Source organism: Mauremys mutica, chromosome 20 (assembly GCF_020497125.1).
Source record: "Mauremys mutica isolate MM-2020 ecotype Southern chromosome 20, ASM2049712v1, whole genome shotgun sequence".
Lineage (NCBI taxonomy): Eukaryota > Metazoa > Chordata > Testudines > Geoemydidae > Mauremys > Mauremys mutica.
The window spans coordinates 3,475,994-3,490,505 of record NC_059091.1 but is presented as its reverse complement, the minus strand read 5'-3'; the positions used below and the strand labels follow the sequence as shown (position 1 = coordinate 3,490,505).

The following is a 14,512-nucleotide window of genomic DNA, read 5'->3' as shown; positions in this document are numbered from 1 at the left end:
TTTGCTTTTAACATGAATCATTCTCTAGCCCTGTGGCAAGACTGGGTCTTTCTCTTTATTTTTGGCATCCAGCACAACCCCTGCTCTCTGCAGAGCTGGCAAGGCCTTGCAGGGCTGCCCCGCGCCAGTGGCCTCTGACAGGCGCCGGGCTGGGCTGGGCATAGGTCTGGGGAGCCGAGGAGTTGGCAGGTCCCTGCTCTTGGCCGGGGGATCTCAAAGCACTTGGAAAGGAAGAGGGGCGTGCCCTCCACCCTGGCCCTAGAGCAGCACTGCAGCTGGGGGGCGGGGGGGTTCCAGCTCCTGTGGCCCCAGTGCCCAATCGCCCCACCTCCCCCTGCTAGAGACACGCCCCTTCCTCGGGGCACCGACAGGGCCCAAGAAAACTACATGGCCCAGCAGCCTCCACTCTCGTTTCCATGGCAACCCTGGGCCGGGGAGCTGGGCCGACACCCCGCAGCAACAGCGGGAGGCATGGGCGCATGCGCCGCGCGTGGGACGGGGGCAAATTAGGAGACTCGAGCGGGAGCCTGCGCGCTGAGAAGATGGGAGAAGCGCGTGCGCATTCCGGACGAGCCTGCCCTGGGCGCGCGCGCGCGCGCGCGGAAGGCCGAGAGCCGCGAGGCGGTTGGGGGGGCGCATGCGCTCTGCGTCCGGTAGGGCCCACCTGGGCGCTGAGGGAGCGGGCACGCGCATGCGCCGCGGGGAGTGCGGCGAGAGGCGGGAGCGCGGGGTATTTTGCTGCGTCACCAGCGCCTGGAACAGCCGCCGTTGCCCGAGCGCGCGGTGCATTGTGGGTGCTAGGCCGAGCCCTGAGGAGGAGCCGCCGCCGCCTCACGCTGGTCTGACCCGGTCCCTCTCGCCGCTCCCCGCCCGCGCCAGAGAGCCCCGAGCCGGGGACCCGCCTGACCCGGAGCCGCCCCTGCCGCCGTTCGCCATGTGAGGGGGGACGGGGATGAGGGCCGGGGCGGGGCGGCCTGTGGAGCCGGGGGAGGGAGCTACTCCCCCTCCCCCCGCCGCGGGGAGGGGCCCGGCAAGGCCGCGGCCCTGGTGACGGCGGCGTCTCGCGGCACTTGGGGGGGCGCTTTGGGGAGGTGATGGGGGGGCACGTGGGCCGGGGCAGGAGGGTGCAGGGATTTTTTATGAGGGCCCAGGGTTTTCGGGGGGGGGGCACGTGGGCCGGGGGGGGAGGAGGGCGCAGGGCTTGGGGGGGGCACGTGGGCCGGGGGGGGGGGGGAGGGCGCAGGGCTTGGGGGGGGCACGTGGGCCGGGGGGGGGAGGAGGGCGCAGGGCTTGACGTGGGCGGGGGGGGAGGAGGGCGCAGGGCTTGGGGGGGGCACGTGGGCCGGGGGTGGGAGGAGGGCGCAGGGGTTGGGGGGGGGCACGAGGGCCGGGGGGGGGAGGGCGCAGGGCTTGGGGGGGGCACGTGGGCCGGGGGGGGGAGGGGCGCAGGGCTTGGGGGGGGCACGTGGGCCGGGGGGGGGAGGAGGGCGCAGGGCTTGGGGGGCACGTGGGCCGGGGGGGGGAGGAGGGCGCAGGGCTTGGGGGGGCACGTGGGCCGGGGGGGGGGGAGGAGGGCGCAGGGCTTCGGGGGGGGCACGTGGGCTGGGGGGGGGGGAGGAGGGCGCAGGGCTTCGGGGGGGCACGTGGGCCGGGGGGGGGGAGGGCGCAGGGCTTCGGGGGGGGCACGTGGGCCGGGGGGGGGAGGAGGGCGCAGGGCTTGGGGGGGGCACGTGGGCCGGGGGGGGAGGAGGGCGCAGGGCTTGGGGGGGGCACGTGGGCGGGTGGGAGGGTGCTGGGCTTTGGGGGGGGCACGTGGGCTGGGGGGAGGAGGGCGCAGGGCTTTTTGGAGGGGGGCACGTGGGCCGGAGGGGGAGGAGGGCGCAGGGCTTTTGGGGGGGCACGTGGGCCGGAGGGGGAGGAGGGCGCAGGGCTTTTGGGGGGGCACGTGGGCCGGGGGGGAGGAGGGCGCAGGGCTTTTGGGGGGGCACGTGGGCCGGGGGGGGAGGAGGGCGCAGGGCTTTTGGGGGGGCACGTGGGCCGGGGGGGGAGGAGGGCGCAGGGCTTGGGGGGGGCACGTGGGCCGTGGAGGGAGGAGGGCGCAGGGCTTTTGGAGGGGGGCACGTGGGCTGGGGCGGAGGGCGTTTGGCCGGGGGGAAGAGGGCACAGGGCTTTTGGGGGGCTCAGGGGAGGAGGGTGCAGGGATTTTGGAGGGGCATGTGGGTCGGGGGGAGGACGACTCAGGGCTTTTGGAGGGGTCGGTGGGGGTGCAGGGCCGAGCAGCTCAGCCCTTAGATGAGGTCACCTGTCTGGGGGTGGGAGAGGGTAATTGGGGGTGGGTGGGAGGAGAGTGACGCAGGCACACTGGGTCCCTGCAGCCCAGGGGATGAGTAGTAGAGCCAGAGGGGCTGGATGTAACTAGCAGCCTTTGTTTTTATTAAGGTGAGGTGTTGTCAGGGTTCCCAGGTTTCCTGTCTCGCCTAGGAGCACCTGAGGTTGTCACTCAATATGTAACTGCCCCCCTCCCCTTAAGAATTCAGGGAACGATCAGCCTCTGCGCTATCTAACAGCTTCCCTGTTTGAGGGATTGGCCATTTACCTTGTATTTCTGGAGCAGCAGCCCTCAGTAATGTCCAAAACTACGTATAAATGGGACACAGGACAGCAGTTTCATTCCTTTCTCTTCCTTACAGATTAAAAGAAACAAACGCAAGCCACTATATTAACTGGTGTTGGCTGTTTAAGTTCTTTAGTGTGTTAATCTTCTTATAAGCCACACTTCTCAACCAGCAAAATGTGACCGAAACTGAAACAAGAAACTTACTCTGCAGACCATGAACTAGTAATGGCATGGGGGATTGGGAGATAGGACTCTGAATTCTCTGCGGCTTGATTTCTGACCTGCTTTGTGACCTTGAACAAGCCACTTCACCTATCTGGCCATATTTCTTTTTCTGTCTGTAAAATGAAGACTTGAGAGGGTGTTGAGCCCAAACATTTGTAAAGTGGTACAGGCATTTACATTCCAAAGCAATGTAAAATATTAGGTGTGTGCATATCCTAAAATAACTGAGATTCCCAACTACCGTGTTACTCAAAAACTTCCTGAGTTGACTTCTGGTTGTGGCACTTGCAGCATAGAATTGCTTAGTTTTGCGGGTCTACATCATGGTACCAGACCAGATGATGAATCTCTAGAACACAAATACAGGCATCCTCATAACTATTTTAATATATTTTAAATATGCTTATTGCCTTGTTTCTGGGTACACATGTAAAATAACTTGTAATAAAAGCTAGTTTCATTACCTAAAACTAAATCCCACACTCACCAATGGACCAAAATACTCTTCGCTACTATCAGACCCTCAGGTAAATTCTTTGCTCACCAAACGAACTTTTCAGCATGTCAATAAAGTGTACCAACTCAGGCCTTGTTGGGGGAGAATTACATGGTAGAGATCCCTTCGCTGAAACCTAGACCTCCCATGACATTCAATACCAGGGAAAGAACAAGATAGCCTGAGGGTTGATTTGAATTGTGGTGATATATGGGGAAAAGATTGTGTCTTGGTGGCTAGGACCCCCATTTATTTTAGCACATCCAAATCACTAGCAACCCCTTGAACTGCAAGTGCTGCAGGATACCAGTGCTTCTTTGGAGCATTGATATAATATAGTCAATACAGTTAACTTTGCTAAGCTGAGGAGTCACTGTATTCTGCACCAGCTGTAGCTTCCAGGTGGTTTCCTGTGTAGTCTGATGTAGAACACACTGCATTAATGCAATGTGGAAGTGGCAGACAAGTATGGCTAACTTGGCAGGATTCCCATCAGATGGAAACTAGGGAAGAAGTCACTGAAGTAGGAATTAAGATGCAAGATGAGACATAGCACAGTGTGATGTGCTAGTCGCTTAGGTTAAACACATCAATTTACCCATACTGCTGAGGTGGTCTTTCATTATTTGAGAACAATAGCAACCAGAAGTGACTGCCTCTAATCTAATGCACTATGGTCATAATTCTTAAGTAAATGAAACTTGTTTCCTTGTGTGTGTTTCATCTGGTGGCAAAGAGCACCAGAATGTGAAATACAGATAACTCCTATGGAGAAGAATGCTTATTGTAAGGAGCCAGCGAACACTTAACTCTGCTAAAGATACTGCTTACTTTCTGGGTACGTGAAAGTCGTGTGTCATGGTATAAATTGTTTAAAATATTGGACAAACCTAATTGTGCATTTAGGACTTAACGAGAAGTTGATGTGATAGAACTCTGCCTCATTCCTTGTTGGTCAAGTGACCTCTTGACCAACTAGAAGCAATATTAAATGAACTTTTTCAGCCCTCATGGATGGAAAGGTTGTTCTTGTGACATGGACTTGGTTACACTGAGGGAAGAGAGGAAAATGGTAGGCTTTCATGATAATGCATGCAACTGGTGCTCTGGAAAATCCTGACCATATTTCTCCACTACTAGTCAGACAATGTGTCATGGTAGTGCTGCATAATGGTTGTATGGGGTGGAGTGATCTTGCTGCACAAGTGCTCCATAAAGAATTTAGTCAACATGCAGACTTTATCGACACTGTAGGTCCTCTTTTCTTCCAGGAATCTTAAAATAGAGAGACAGTACTGCCTCATCTGAAATTCCTGCTAGTAGTGCTGGTGCATCTTGCATTACTGTTTGCGTTATGAAATTCTGATTCCTGGCACATCATGTGGGGGCCTAAATTAAGGTTGCCATTAAACTTAGCCATCCAGATCAAGTTTTCAAAAATTAGGCTATCTGCTGGTCAGACTTGCAATCAGGTTAAACTGCTCTGGAGCAAGCCTTTTTGGGGGGAAGAAGAGAGTATGTAAATCTAAAACGAGATACCTAGTATATTTCCTCTTGCTACTATCACCTCCTTTTCGCATGGCTTAAATAATTGGGAAGGGAACCTCCATTTAATTCTAGGGCTAATCTTTTAAACAGACTCTTAGGAAATACTGTATAGTGGTGCAGTACCTTATTCCTGTAAGACCCAGTTAATCTTGGCAAAGATGCTGAGGGCATGGCTTATGTTTTTTGGATGTGTAGCTGTTACATATGCATACAACTCTTAGGAGGCTGCTGGCACTGAAAATGCTTGCTAAATGTTAATAGTGTTCAGCAAAACTCTTGCATTAGAAGAGAGATCACTGTCCCTTCTCTTGATGATGTAACAATAATGGGTGATAACTGATGTTTCGAGTTCCATGGAGTTGGATTTTCATATTCTCACCCAGCAGTATGGGAGATGACTAGCGTACATAGCATCCCAAGGCAGCAAGTCTGATGCCTGGGCTAGGCAAATAAAAGCGGAGCATGCTTACCCTTGTCCTTTTTTCACTACATGCCTTTAAGTCTTCGCAGAGTGAGGCTTTTGTCGAATAAGGAATTAAAAATATTGAACTAGGGGAATAACCACTCTTCTTACTAAAGTTAGCCAGCATGGGTCCGCGCAAATATGAAAGGAAACTTCTTGCCTTACGTACTATTTCTCAAATGTGTCACTAGAAGGAAGTTAGTCTTTCACCCAATGGCTTGGAGTGGTTTGCTTGAATTCAAACAACCCATCCAGGAATGGATTATTTTTGCACATTTGAAGACCACTGTTTGTGGTTGAGGGAACCTTTTAATTCCTACCTGGGCATTATTGGGTTATATTCAATCCCAGAAAGATAGAACTAGACCTTAATGGAAACACTTTTTTCCTTTGGAGCATATGGAAACATAATTGTGAACCCAGTTGCCTTTGCTATCAGATCAGTCTTCGTAGAGCTGGTGCAAGAATTGCCAATAAAGTGGGTCTCTTCTGTGGTAGCAACTATTTGTGTATGGCTAGAAGCTGCGTTTGGGATAGTATTCTGAGAATTTCAGAGTTCGCGTTTTCCCCTATTGAGTTCCCCATCACCACCAGCATATGCCTATTGCTTTAAAATCAGTGTGATTATGAATCAGATTTTATGCATTTTAATAAGTGAGACACATGATAAAGGTTTTGATTAAAATCATGTCCACTAAAATAAGTCCACTCACTTAGCAACGTAAAATCATTGTGCTACTGGAATACTCTCAAACGAAACTTTATACTGTGTTTTCAGATTTAACCTCCGAAGAAGACATCACAAGCTAAAAGTTCAACAAAAATAAAATAAAATAAATGGTTTCCCTTTTACAAACATCTTTTCTTTCCTTCAAGCTTCTTATCCTTGGTTTCTAGTATAATCAGAGTAGCACTTGAATAGTCCACTGCAGTAACTGGACAGAAGCATACCAGAGCTATATGTGCAGAACAGCTCTTTACTCTTTCTGGCAAGAGTGAAATTAAACACCGAAACACTGCCTTTAGTGTGCTGGGAAAACCATCTGACCCTAACCCTGAAAATTCTGTTCATAAAATAAACTTACAGAACCTACTGAACCTTGCATTATAAGATGGATGGAGAAAATCCCTTGCTAAACGTGTAATGGTGCGTGTAAATGTGCTTGGCTATTGGTTTTGTGTCAAATATTGCAGAATACTTCATGCTTGACTCAGTCAATTGAGAGTTTGAGTCAGAATTTCTCAGAAGCTTTACCTTTCAAAAGTGTAGCAGTGGTCTGTTGAAATAGTCTGAGTACATGTCCTTGTATTAAGATTCCCTTTTTGGCAGGTTATTGCAATGATTTAACATGGAGAGTTGGACTGCAGAGCATCTTATTATCAATCCCTCCATGTAATGGCAGGAAAAAGCTAGTGTAAAGAGCTATGAATGTGTGGGACATGTGTTGTACATACAAAGTGCAAATACCCATTCTTTCAGATGCAGTTGAATGCTCTAGACTTGTGTAGTATTAATAATTTTTAGCCAGTATATTGAGGTAGTCAGAATTTTGTTAAAGAATAAAACCTTGAGACCACTTCTTTAAATGTTTGACATTGAAACAAGGTACTGAACTCATGAGCAGGGCTGTATTTGCGTTCCGTCGTGGTTCTCTGTATCTGAGATCTGCCCTTAACATTATAAATGGGTTACTACTGTCCTACCTCCCAGGTCTCTGGAGGAAGGTATCCCAAAATCCATTGCACCTTGTGTTTGTGGCAACAGCAGCTTATGCAAAGTGGGGTGACTAGTCTTTCCTCCAGAATGCAGAAATTCAGTTATCCAGCCTGGCTTGCGTGTCAGCTGTACTGATCTGTCAACAGTTTTGCTGGGAAGAATGCAACTGGGCATACTGAACCATGTTAGCTGTACCTGTCAGATGAGTACGCCGACACTTAACACTGTCCTACTTCTGGTAGAAATGGGACTTTTACTTGTGCACGCTTGTAGTGTTAGCAAGTTGTGGGGAAGACAAGGGATTTCCACTCTAGTTCTGTGATACTGACACATGTGGAAGGTGCGTGCTTGTGCAGTTATCTTTAGTTACTCACTAGGTCACAAGTGGCTGGCTGTCCCATTCTCCCCCCCCCCCCTCCCTCTTCAGTTAGTGTGGTTCTATTTGGCAGTGTAACCAGGACTTAGGCATGGCTAACACTTGGCTAAGGCCTAGGATTCAGATGGGAACAACCACATCATGCTGCAAAACAACCTGTCTCTCTTGTAACATCATTGAACTTGCAGTGCGGGTGGGACCAACAAGTGCCATTAAATCATACTCACTCAATTTTTTTAAAGGTACTGAGATCAAATCTACCCACTTCCTGCTTAATATAAAACCAACTAGCAATAAATTCAGTATCAGGCAATTTTCAAGTCTTGTTTGTTCCCCCAACACTAGACACATACAAGGAATCAGTTTGGAGCTGATGTTACAAATCTATAGGATAGGCAACTGAACTTTTAGGGACTTTAAAACCTTGTCAGCAAATCTAATAAATTGATTTGTATAAAGTCTGTCACCCTGAAAGAATGCTGTGTTTTACAAGCTTCGCTTCCTGGGCACCTGAATACAGCCACCTATGGGATGCGGTGGGGTTTCCATTCTGCACCAAAAGCATTGATTACTCTAGAGCAGGGGAAATGAAGCTACTGAGAGAAATAAGGAGAGAGAATCTAATTACCCAGGTCAGAATTTGTCCAGGACACTGATACTGCTGTTTGTACCACTAGTGATACAAGATCTTGATGGACCTTTATGTGGTCAGGGCTTCAGCTTTACAAAAAGCAGTAGATCTGTTTTGTACTGTCCTGAGGCATTGGTTTTCCACCTACTGAATTGTCAAGCGCATATCCTGTTGCACCTATGTTCTACGGAGCCTCCATAGAGAACTGAGCAAATCTGTATCCTACTTAGGCTGAGATCTGACATGGTCAGCTCAAAATGATACAATTCCTAGAGACTTGTCATGGATGCCCCCATTGTATTTTACTTAGTTTAACTTTTGGTAATTACATGGCTCTTGCCCACTCTCGACTTTTAGAATACGGTAGTTTGGAGCTGAGAGATAGCAGCTTTTATAGGAGCGGTTTTATAAATAAAGTGAAGTGTATGTCTAACTCCTAATAAATCTCAGCACCTTTAAATAGCAATGAGATTTTTTTCTGTTTCCTCATTGCTAAGTCTGAAAGACGACTCTCCTTTAAACTGTCTGTCTAGATCCTGTTTATGAACCTGTTCACTTGCTGGCAATTTCTAATGGCATTCACATGCAAATTTAACTGGGCTTACTCTTTCTTACCTGTTCATCTTCATGAACTTGAGTTTTCTGATTACTGTTCTATTTTATACAGTTTTTAACTAGAGAACTTGCTTCAAAACTGGTATATATTCAGTCTGGCTAAATAGGAACCACTGGCATTAACAAGAACTCAAAGGTACTGGAGTAGCATATCAGCCAAGAGGGCTCTGATTGCCTTAAGTGTATGATCTCTCCATTCCATTTCATTATCTGTGATAACCTTTAAGCATTCAAGGAGTGTTACCACTTTGCAATACTTTTGGGGATTATACACTGAGTAATTTTCTATTCTCTCTTCAGCCTCTATCTACTCTTCAACCTAAGCCCCATTTGGGCTGCTACTTGTATTGTACTAAGCTTCTTATTGCAGTTCATCTCATAACTGCAAAGACGACTTTCCCTTGCTGATGAAAGTTGCCTTTATTGCAGTGAAAACTAGACAGATACTATTAAAGCTGTTTGGAAGGGGGAAGTATGCATACAGTGGCAATGTCCACCCTTGAATCTACTAGCAGACTAGGACAGCTGAGCTTTGGTACTCTCTATCTTAAAATTAAGAAATAATTTATTTTTAACATTGAGACTTAATTAAATGGCACAAGTTTTCAGTTTTGATCTAATTCTCTTAAATGGTCTGTTTCTAGGCAGCCTGCTTCTGCAAAGTGGTATGATCGAAGGGACTACGTCTTTATTGAATTTTGCGTTGAAGATAGTAAAGATGTTAATGTAAATTTTGAAAAATTCAAACTTACATTCAGGTAAATAACTAAGACCATTGTCAAGTGGAAGAGAAATTTCAGTATCTAAATGCTGACCTGACCCTTTTTCTAACTAAATAGCATGTACCTTTATTTTATTGCAACTATCTTTGCTTTGAGACTTTTCAGTCCAGCTACATAACTAGCTTAATTCTTTTCTCTTACAGTTGTCTTGGTGGAAGTGATAACTTTAAACATTTAAATGAAATCGATCTTTTTAATTATATTGATCCAAATGTAAGTATTTTCTCAACTTTTATCCTCTCTACCTTTAATAATTATACAAGAAAAAGGGACTCTAAACATGTGAGGTACTTGGATACTATGGGTAATGAGCCCCGTTAGTAACTTAATGTACTTAAAGAAATTTGTCTGAGAAAGGGATCTCTGGTCCTTCCTCTTTGCTACTTGAAGAGTGGCATGTCAAAGTCCGCTCCTGAGTACTTACTCATTGCACTTCTGTGTGCTTCTCACCACTGTTCTTGCACGCCCTATTTTTAGCACTCCTCGCTTTATCCATGTCCATCTTTCTCAATGGACCAAAAACAAACACACACACAAAATCAGCATCATTGCGCCTGTTAGAGCAGGTATTTTTACTAGCTTGTAAAATGTTGCTGTGCAGGAGTGTGGGGTTTCAGTCTTGGATGGATAATGACTTTTTGCAGTCGCTTCCCCAGTTTGAATGCTGTGGCTAGTCCAAAATTTGGGGGGGATTATTTTGGTACATACTAGATCACAGTGCAACGTTCCATAGACACTTCTGTAGACATTGGTGATCTATTCAAGTATTCATTGTAAAGAGTATTTATGCCACATGACAGGAGGCAGCTACTGTATATACTTTATTCATCCTCTCAAGCATAACTGAGTGATGACCTCTCAGATGGGTGGGTGAATGCAGGTGTATAAATTTTACTGAAGTTGCTCCTATCTTCTGACACTACCATGTTAATAGGACAATTCTTTCATTCCAGGAATCCAAGCATAAAAGAACAGACAGATCTATCTTGTGTTGTTTAAGAAAAGGAGAATCTGGCCAGTCATGGCCAAGGTTAACAAAAGAGAAGGCAAAGGTACACTTCCATTCTGTGGGGTGTGTGGGGGGTGCTGTTTGGTTTTTTCCCCCCCGTCATACTCATGGAAGCAGTGGTCGCTCCATTCAAATTATGGAACATCCATATGTCATGCCAGATGATGAACAGGTCGAGCATTTACTGTGTGCTTTGTAGTACCTACCAGGTCATTCAGCCCCTCTCCAAACAAAATGGCAGCTCTCGCAGAACCTGCCTACATTTTCCTAATATGAGGGAAAACTTTTCCTGTTTATTTCCTCTACCCCCCAACACAACCCTAGAACAAATATTCGTCCCTCAAGGAGATAACTCTTTGTATTGCTGTGTAGCTCAACTGGCTCAGTGTGGATTTCAACAACTGGAAAGACTGGGAAGATGATTCAGATGAAGACCTGTCCAATTTTGATCGCTTCTCTGAGGTGAGGGAAGAGGAGAACCTAGAAGCCTGGGTTCCATTTTGGGGTTTTGTTTGCAAGCAATAGCTGGTAGCTAGGCAATCAGACCTCTTCAGTTGTCTTAACAGACCAAGTGGCTCCTTGGCCATCAGTACCAATGGGAACTCAATACACATTCAACTCCAGCTGTTGCCAGCACCAAATGGGTAACTTGGCAGGTTCCAACTAGAGCAAAACAATTTTAGAATTGTAGCAACTTCATACATAATATATATAGTTAATCATAGTCTATATATAAAAAAAAACCACTTCATTGGTTGCTGCTTCTGTATGTTGAATCTGTCCTTATGATTATCTCTAATTGCACTTTGAAGAACTGGGCTTAGTGCAAAGGGAGGCCTGCACAGCACTCCGAAGCAGTAGAGAAAGTGCACATAGGTTGTGCTAGAAGGCATGTCTTCTCCAGAGCAGAGACTGCCAGTTCTGAGCTGTGCAATAGGGGTGGGGGGTGCTGTGGACTCTGAGATTACCAGCTTTATTTGTGCTTGTGACCAAACCTATTCTTAACGTGGCTCTCCAGAGGTAGAGGGCAGCTAATGCATTAATTTGACTTTCCATCAGATTGAGATGCAGTTAATTTAAAAACAATATTTTGCGTGTTGAGATTATACTAATCTAGCTACCCTGCATTCTTCCTTGGGCTCTTCCCACAAAATATTCTTAATGAAGATGCAGTAACTACTGCATGTGTGTGTATAAGGGCTTACAGAAAGCACAATGGAGAATGATCAAGTGGAACAGGGCTCTGATAATTGGGACTGTCTTGAGACTTGGAATGCAGTATTCCTTGGGTTTTATAGAGAGATTGAGGCAAAGTCTCTAATTTAACACTAGTTCCCTTTATAACAGATGATGAACAACATGGGCGGAGATGAAGATGTAGATTTGCCAGAAGTAGATGGAGCAGATGATGTAAGTAGTTTATGGGGATTTCTTAAAGGGTTAAGTTTTCAGCAGATATGTGAAGGTTTGCTCAGGTCAACTTGTATCCCCACTTCAGAATTCTTAGAAGCTTCACTAACTGGAAGCAGGGGCTATATCTGGACTCCTGCTCTTCATTTCCTTTGTGCATGAACAGTACATCAGATTTGGAAAAACCTACTTTTGTGTCCTCTGCAGTGAACTCAATGGTAGTGGCTTTACCACTGCCGCTGTTGTGCTTGAGCCAACCTTGCCAAACCTTCAGCTGTGGTTCTTGGTAATTCTGTCTTGAAGCATGTAAGGTTCACTATAGGTATAGAGTTCTTCCTGAAGGACGTCACAGTAAATCTGATCAAAAGGGTGTCTTAAACATCCTCACTATGAAGTTTAGTGGTGGTGTTTACTGGGTTAGTTTCAGGGCAGAAGGAGCAGCTTCAGGACCTACCTGACTTATTTTCCAACTTTTTTCTTCTTTCTCCAGGATTCACCGGACAGTGATGATGAAAGTAAGTTATTTTAGCATGCAGATTTGTTTCTGAGCACTAGTCTTGCATAAGCTTTGTTTCACCCAAAGCAGGACAGTCTTGGGAGAGCTTGTCAGCACTAAGTGTTGTGCTGCTTGTCGCCACAAGTCACTGTGTTCTAGTTAGCCTGCAGTGTGTACTCAGTGCAGGTCTAACTCTTACTTCTGTCGTCAAGGCAGTGTGGTCTAATGGACTGTCCAGTGCAGAGTCATAAACTTTCCGAAGAGCTGCAAGTGTCACTTTTGAACTTTGCAGATTGCTGCAGTCCCAACAACAATTGTTGAGGCTAGAGACTAATTTTGCATTTCATACATAGTGCTATGTACATACTAATTGACTGAAGTCTTGTATTTTCATGCAGCGGTTACCAGGACTCGTTCTCAAGTTCTGCACATATTTGAGAACCTAACTTGTCTTTGCACCAGTGGACAAACTAGCAAAAGCATTCTTAGAAAATTGCACTGCATGCGCCTTAGACTGGTGCAGGGATCGTGTCTGTACAGCCCCTAGTGCAACGGGTTCTAGGTGATCTGTGTTCAAAACAAAACCCAAACACTAACGCACTAACTCTATCCTCAGAAATGCCAGATCTGGAGTAAGGAGAACTGTCGTCTTCAGGGTTTGGGGAAAGAACTTCATCACAACATTTCATAACCGAAGAATTCCTGAGTTGATCGCGCTAAAGGCAGATACTGCATCCTTTAACCCATGTTCAATCTGTTTTAAATGGTTTCACTGATGGTTGGTGTGTACCATTGTTCAGGGCAGTCTTAAGCCACATGAGGCAATAATGTTATGCAGGAAAGTTGTTTTTGTTTTTTTTCCAGACTTCCAAAAAACAATTGAGGTGTAAGCAATCGCTACAAAACAAGTTGCAATAAAAAGGGCTTAGAGCCTCCTTGCCTCCTCATAAGACATAATTGCAATGGGAAAATTCTCAATTTACAGGAAATGGTAAATTAGCATTTTTCCCCTCACAGTGTGGACTGCAGATCATTTAAAATTTCAGATTTTTATACCTGGAACTCAACTGACTGAAACAATGTTTTAATTGGCTTACAAAATTAAACTGGTAACATGCTATACCTCTGCGGTGTCTTCAGGTGTAATTCCACTAATGTTTTAATAAAAAGGAAAAAAAATTGCTTCACTTTGTTGTATTTAATCACTAGTTAGTGTTCCAGATGTATCCTAGCTAAAACTAGTGAACCCCTAACTTAAATGGGTGAAGCCTGTACATTTGGTATTGTTTGACCCTCAAGCTTTTACATCTCTTAGTACAGAGGGGTGAAAGTGGCTGGCTGTACATTGTTGCTTGTCAATCTGTACATTTAGACCAAATTGTATTTGCACTGTTGGTATGGAAACAAGTGACAAAACGTTAATACACTATTGGGTTTTTGTTTCATTTATTTTGACCAGCTTATTACAAGACTGAAAAACCTCAATCTGTGTTAAGAGCAGAGGGGATTTTTTTTTAAATGTCTACATTCTTTCTAATAAACTGTTGAAGACTCCATGGCTGTCCTTTTAACTGTCTGGTTGACTGTAACTTCATGTATTCTTACTATTTGCTGGAATGGATTTTTTTTAGTTGGAATACTAGTGGGGGGTTATTTCAGCTGTTCGAAGGAGGCAAGTTGTAATGTTCCCAGCAAACCTTCAAACAAAAAAAAAAAGTGGATCTGTAATTGAAAATTGTAGGTACACTTTGACAACAGTTTAAAAAAGAAAAGTGTTGTGATTTGACTAAAATAAAACAATGTTTTGTCCTCCTCCTAAGTCTTTGAGCTTTTTAGTTCCCTTAACTGGCTCTTGGGCTTTGTCAGACTGCTGGGTGTATTTGTTCATGATTTCATTATGTTCTGCCTCTGGACTCCCAATTGGAAAGCTCTGCACAGTTACAGCTGAAGTGTGCTGCTACTGATGCAAAGAGGCTCTGAAGTAGTATTTCAGTATTTTAGTGCAGGCTGTAGTACCTGCCCTAGCCTTGTTGCCATGCTCATGTGTGTTCCATAACTCTAGCTTGGTGGTCTTTCAATATGTCTCTGGTGTATTTATGAACAGTTGTCAATTAACTCACCTGACAT

At 46.0% G+C, this 14,512-nt stretch overlaps 1 protein-coding gene across 1 annotated transcript; it reads left to right on the top strand.

Moving 5' to 3' along the window:
- Positions 1–676: 676 nt before the first annotated feature.
- PTGES3 (prostaglandin E synthase 3) lies at positions 677–14,089 on the top strand. Its single transcript, XM_044995564.1, has 8 exons — positions 677–936; positions 9,333–9,446; positions 9,614–9,683; positions 10,424–10,522; positions 10,852–10,941; positions 11,827–11,889; positions 12,380–12,404; positions 13,002–14,089. Exons 1-8 carry the CDS (start codon positions 692–694, stop codon positions 13,019–13,021), a joined length of 726 nt encoding a protein of 241 aa, XP_044851499.1. The 5' UTR covers positions 677–691; the 3' UTR covers positions 13,022–14,089.
- Positions 14,090–14,512: the final 423 nt, after the last annotated feature.

Coding starts and splice junctions, on each gene's coding strand:
- PTGES3 (XM_044995564.1), top strand. CDS start 692: ATGCGCCGCGGGGAGTGCGGCGAGAGGCGGGAGCGCGGGGTATTTTGC. Junction 9,684..10,423: donor TTAATTATATTGATCCAAAT/GTAAGTATTTTC, acceptor CTTTCATTCCAG/GAATCCAAGCATAAAAGAAC. Junction 12,405..13,001: donor ACCGGACAGTGATGATGAAA/GTAAGTTATTTT, acceptor CTCTATCCTCAG/AAATGCCAGATCTGGAGTAA.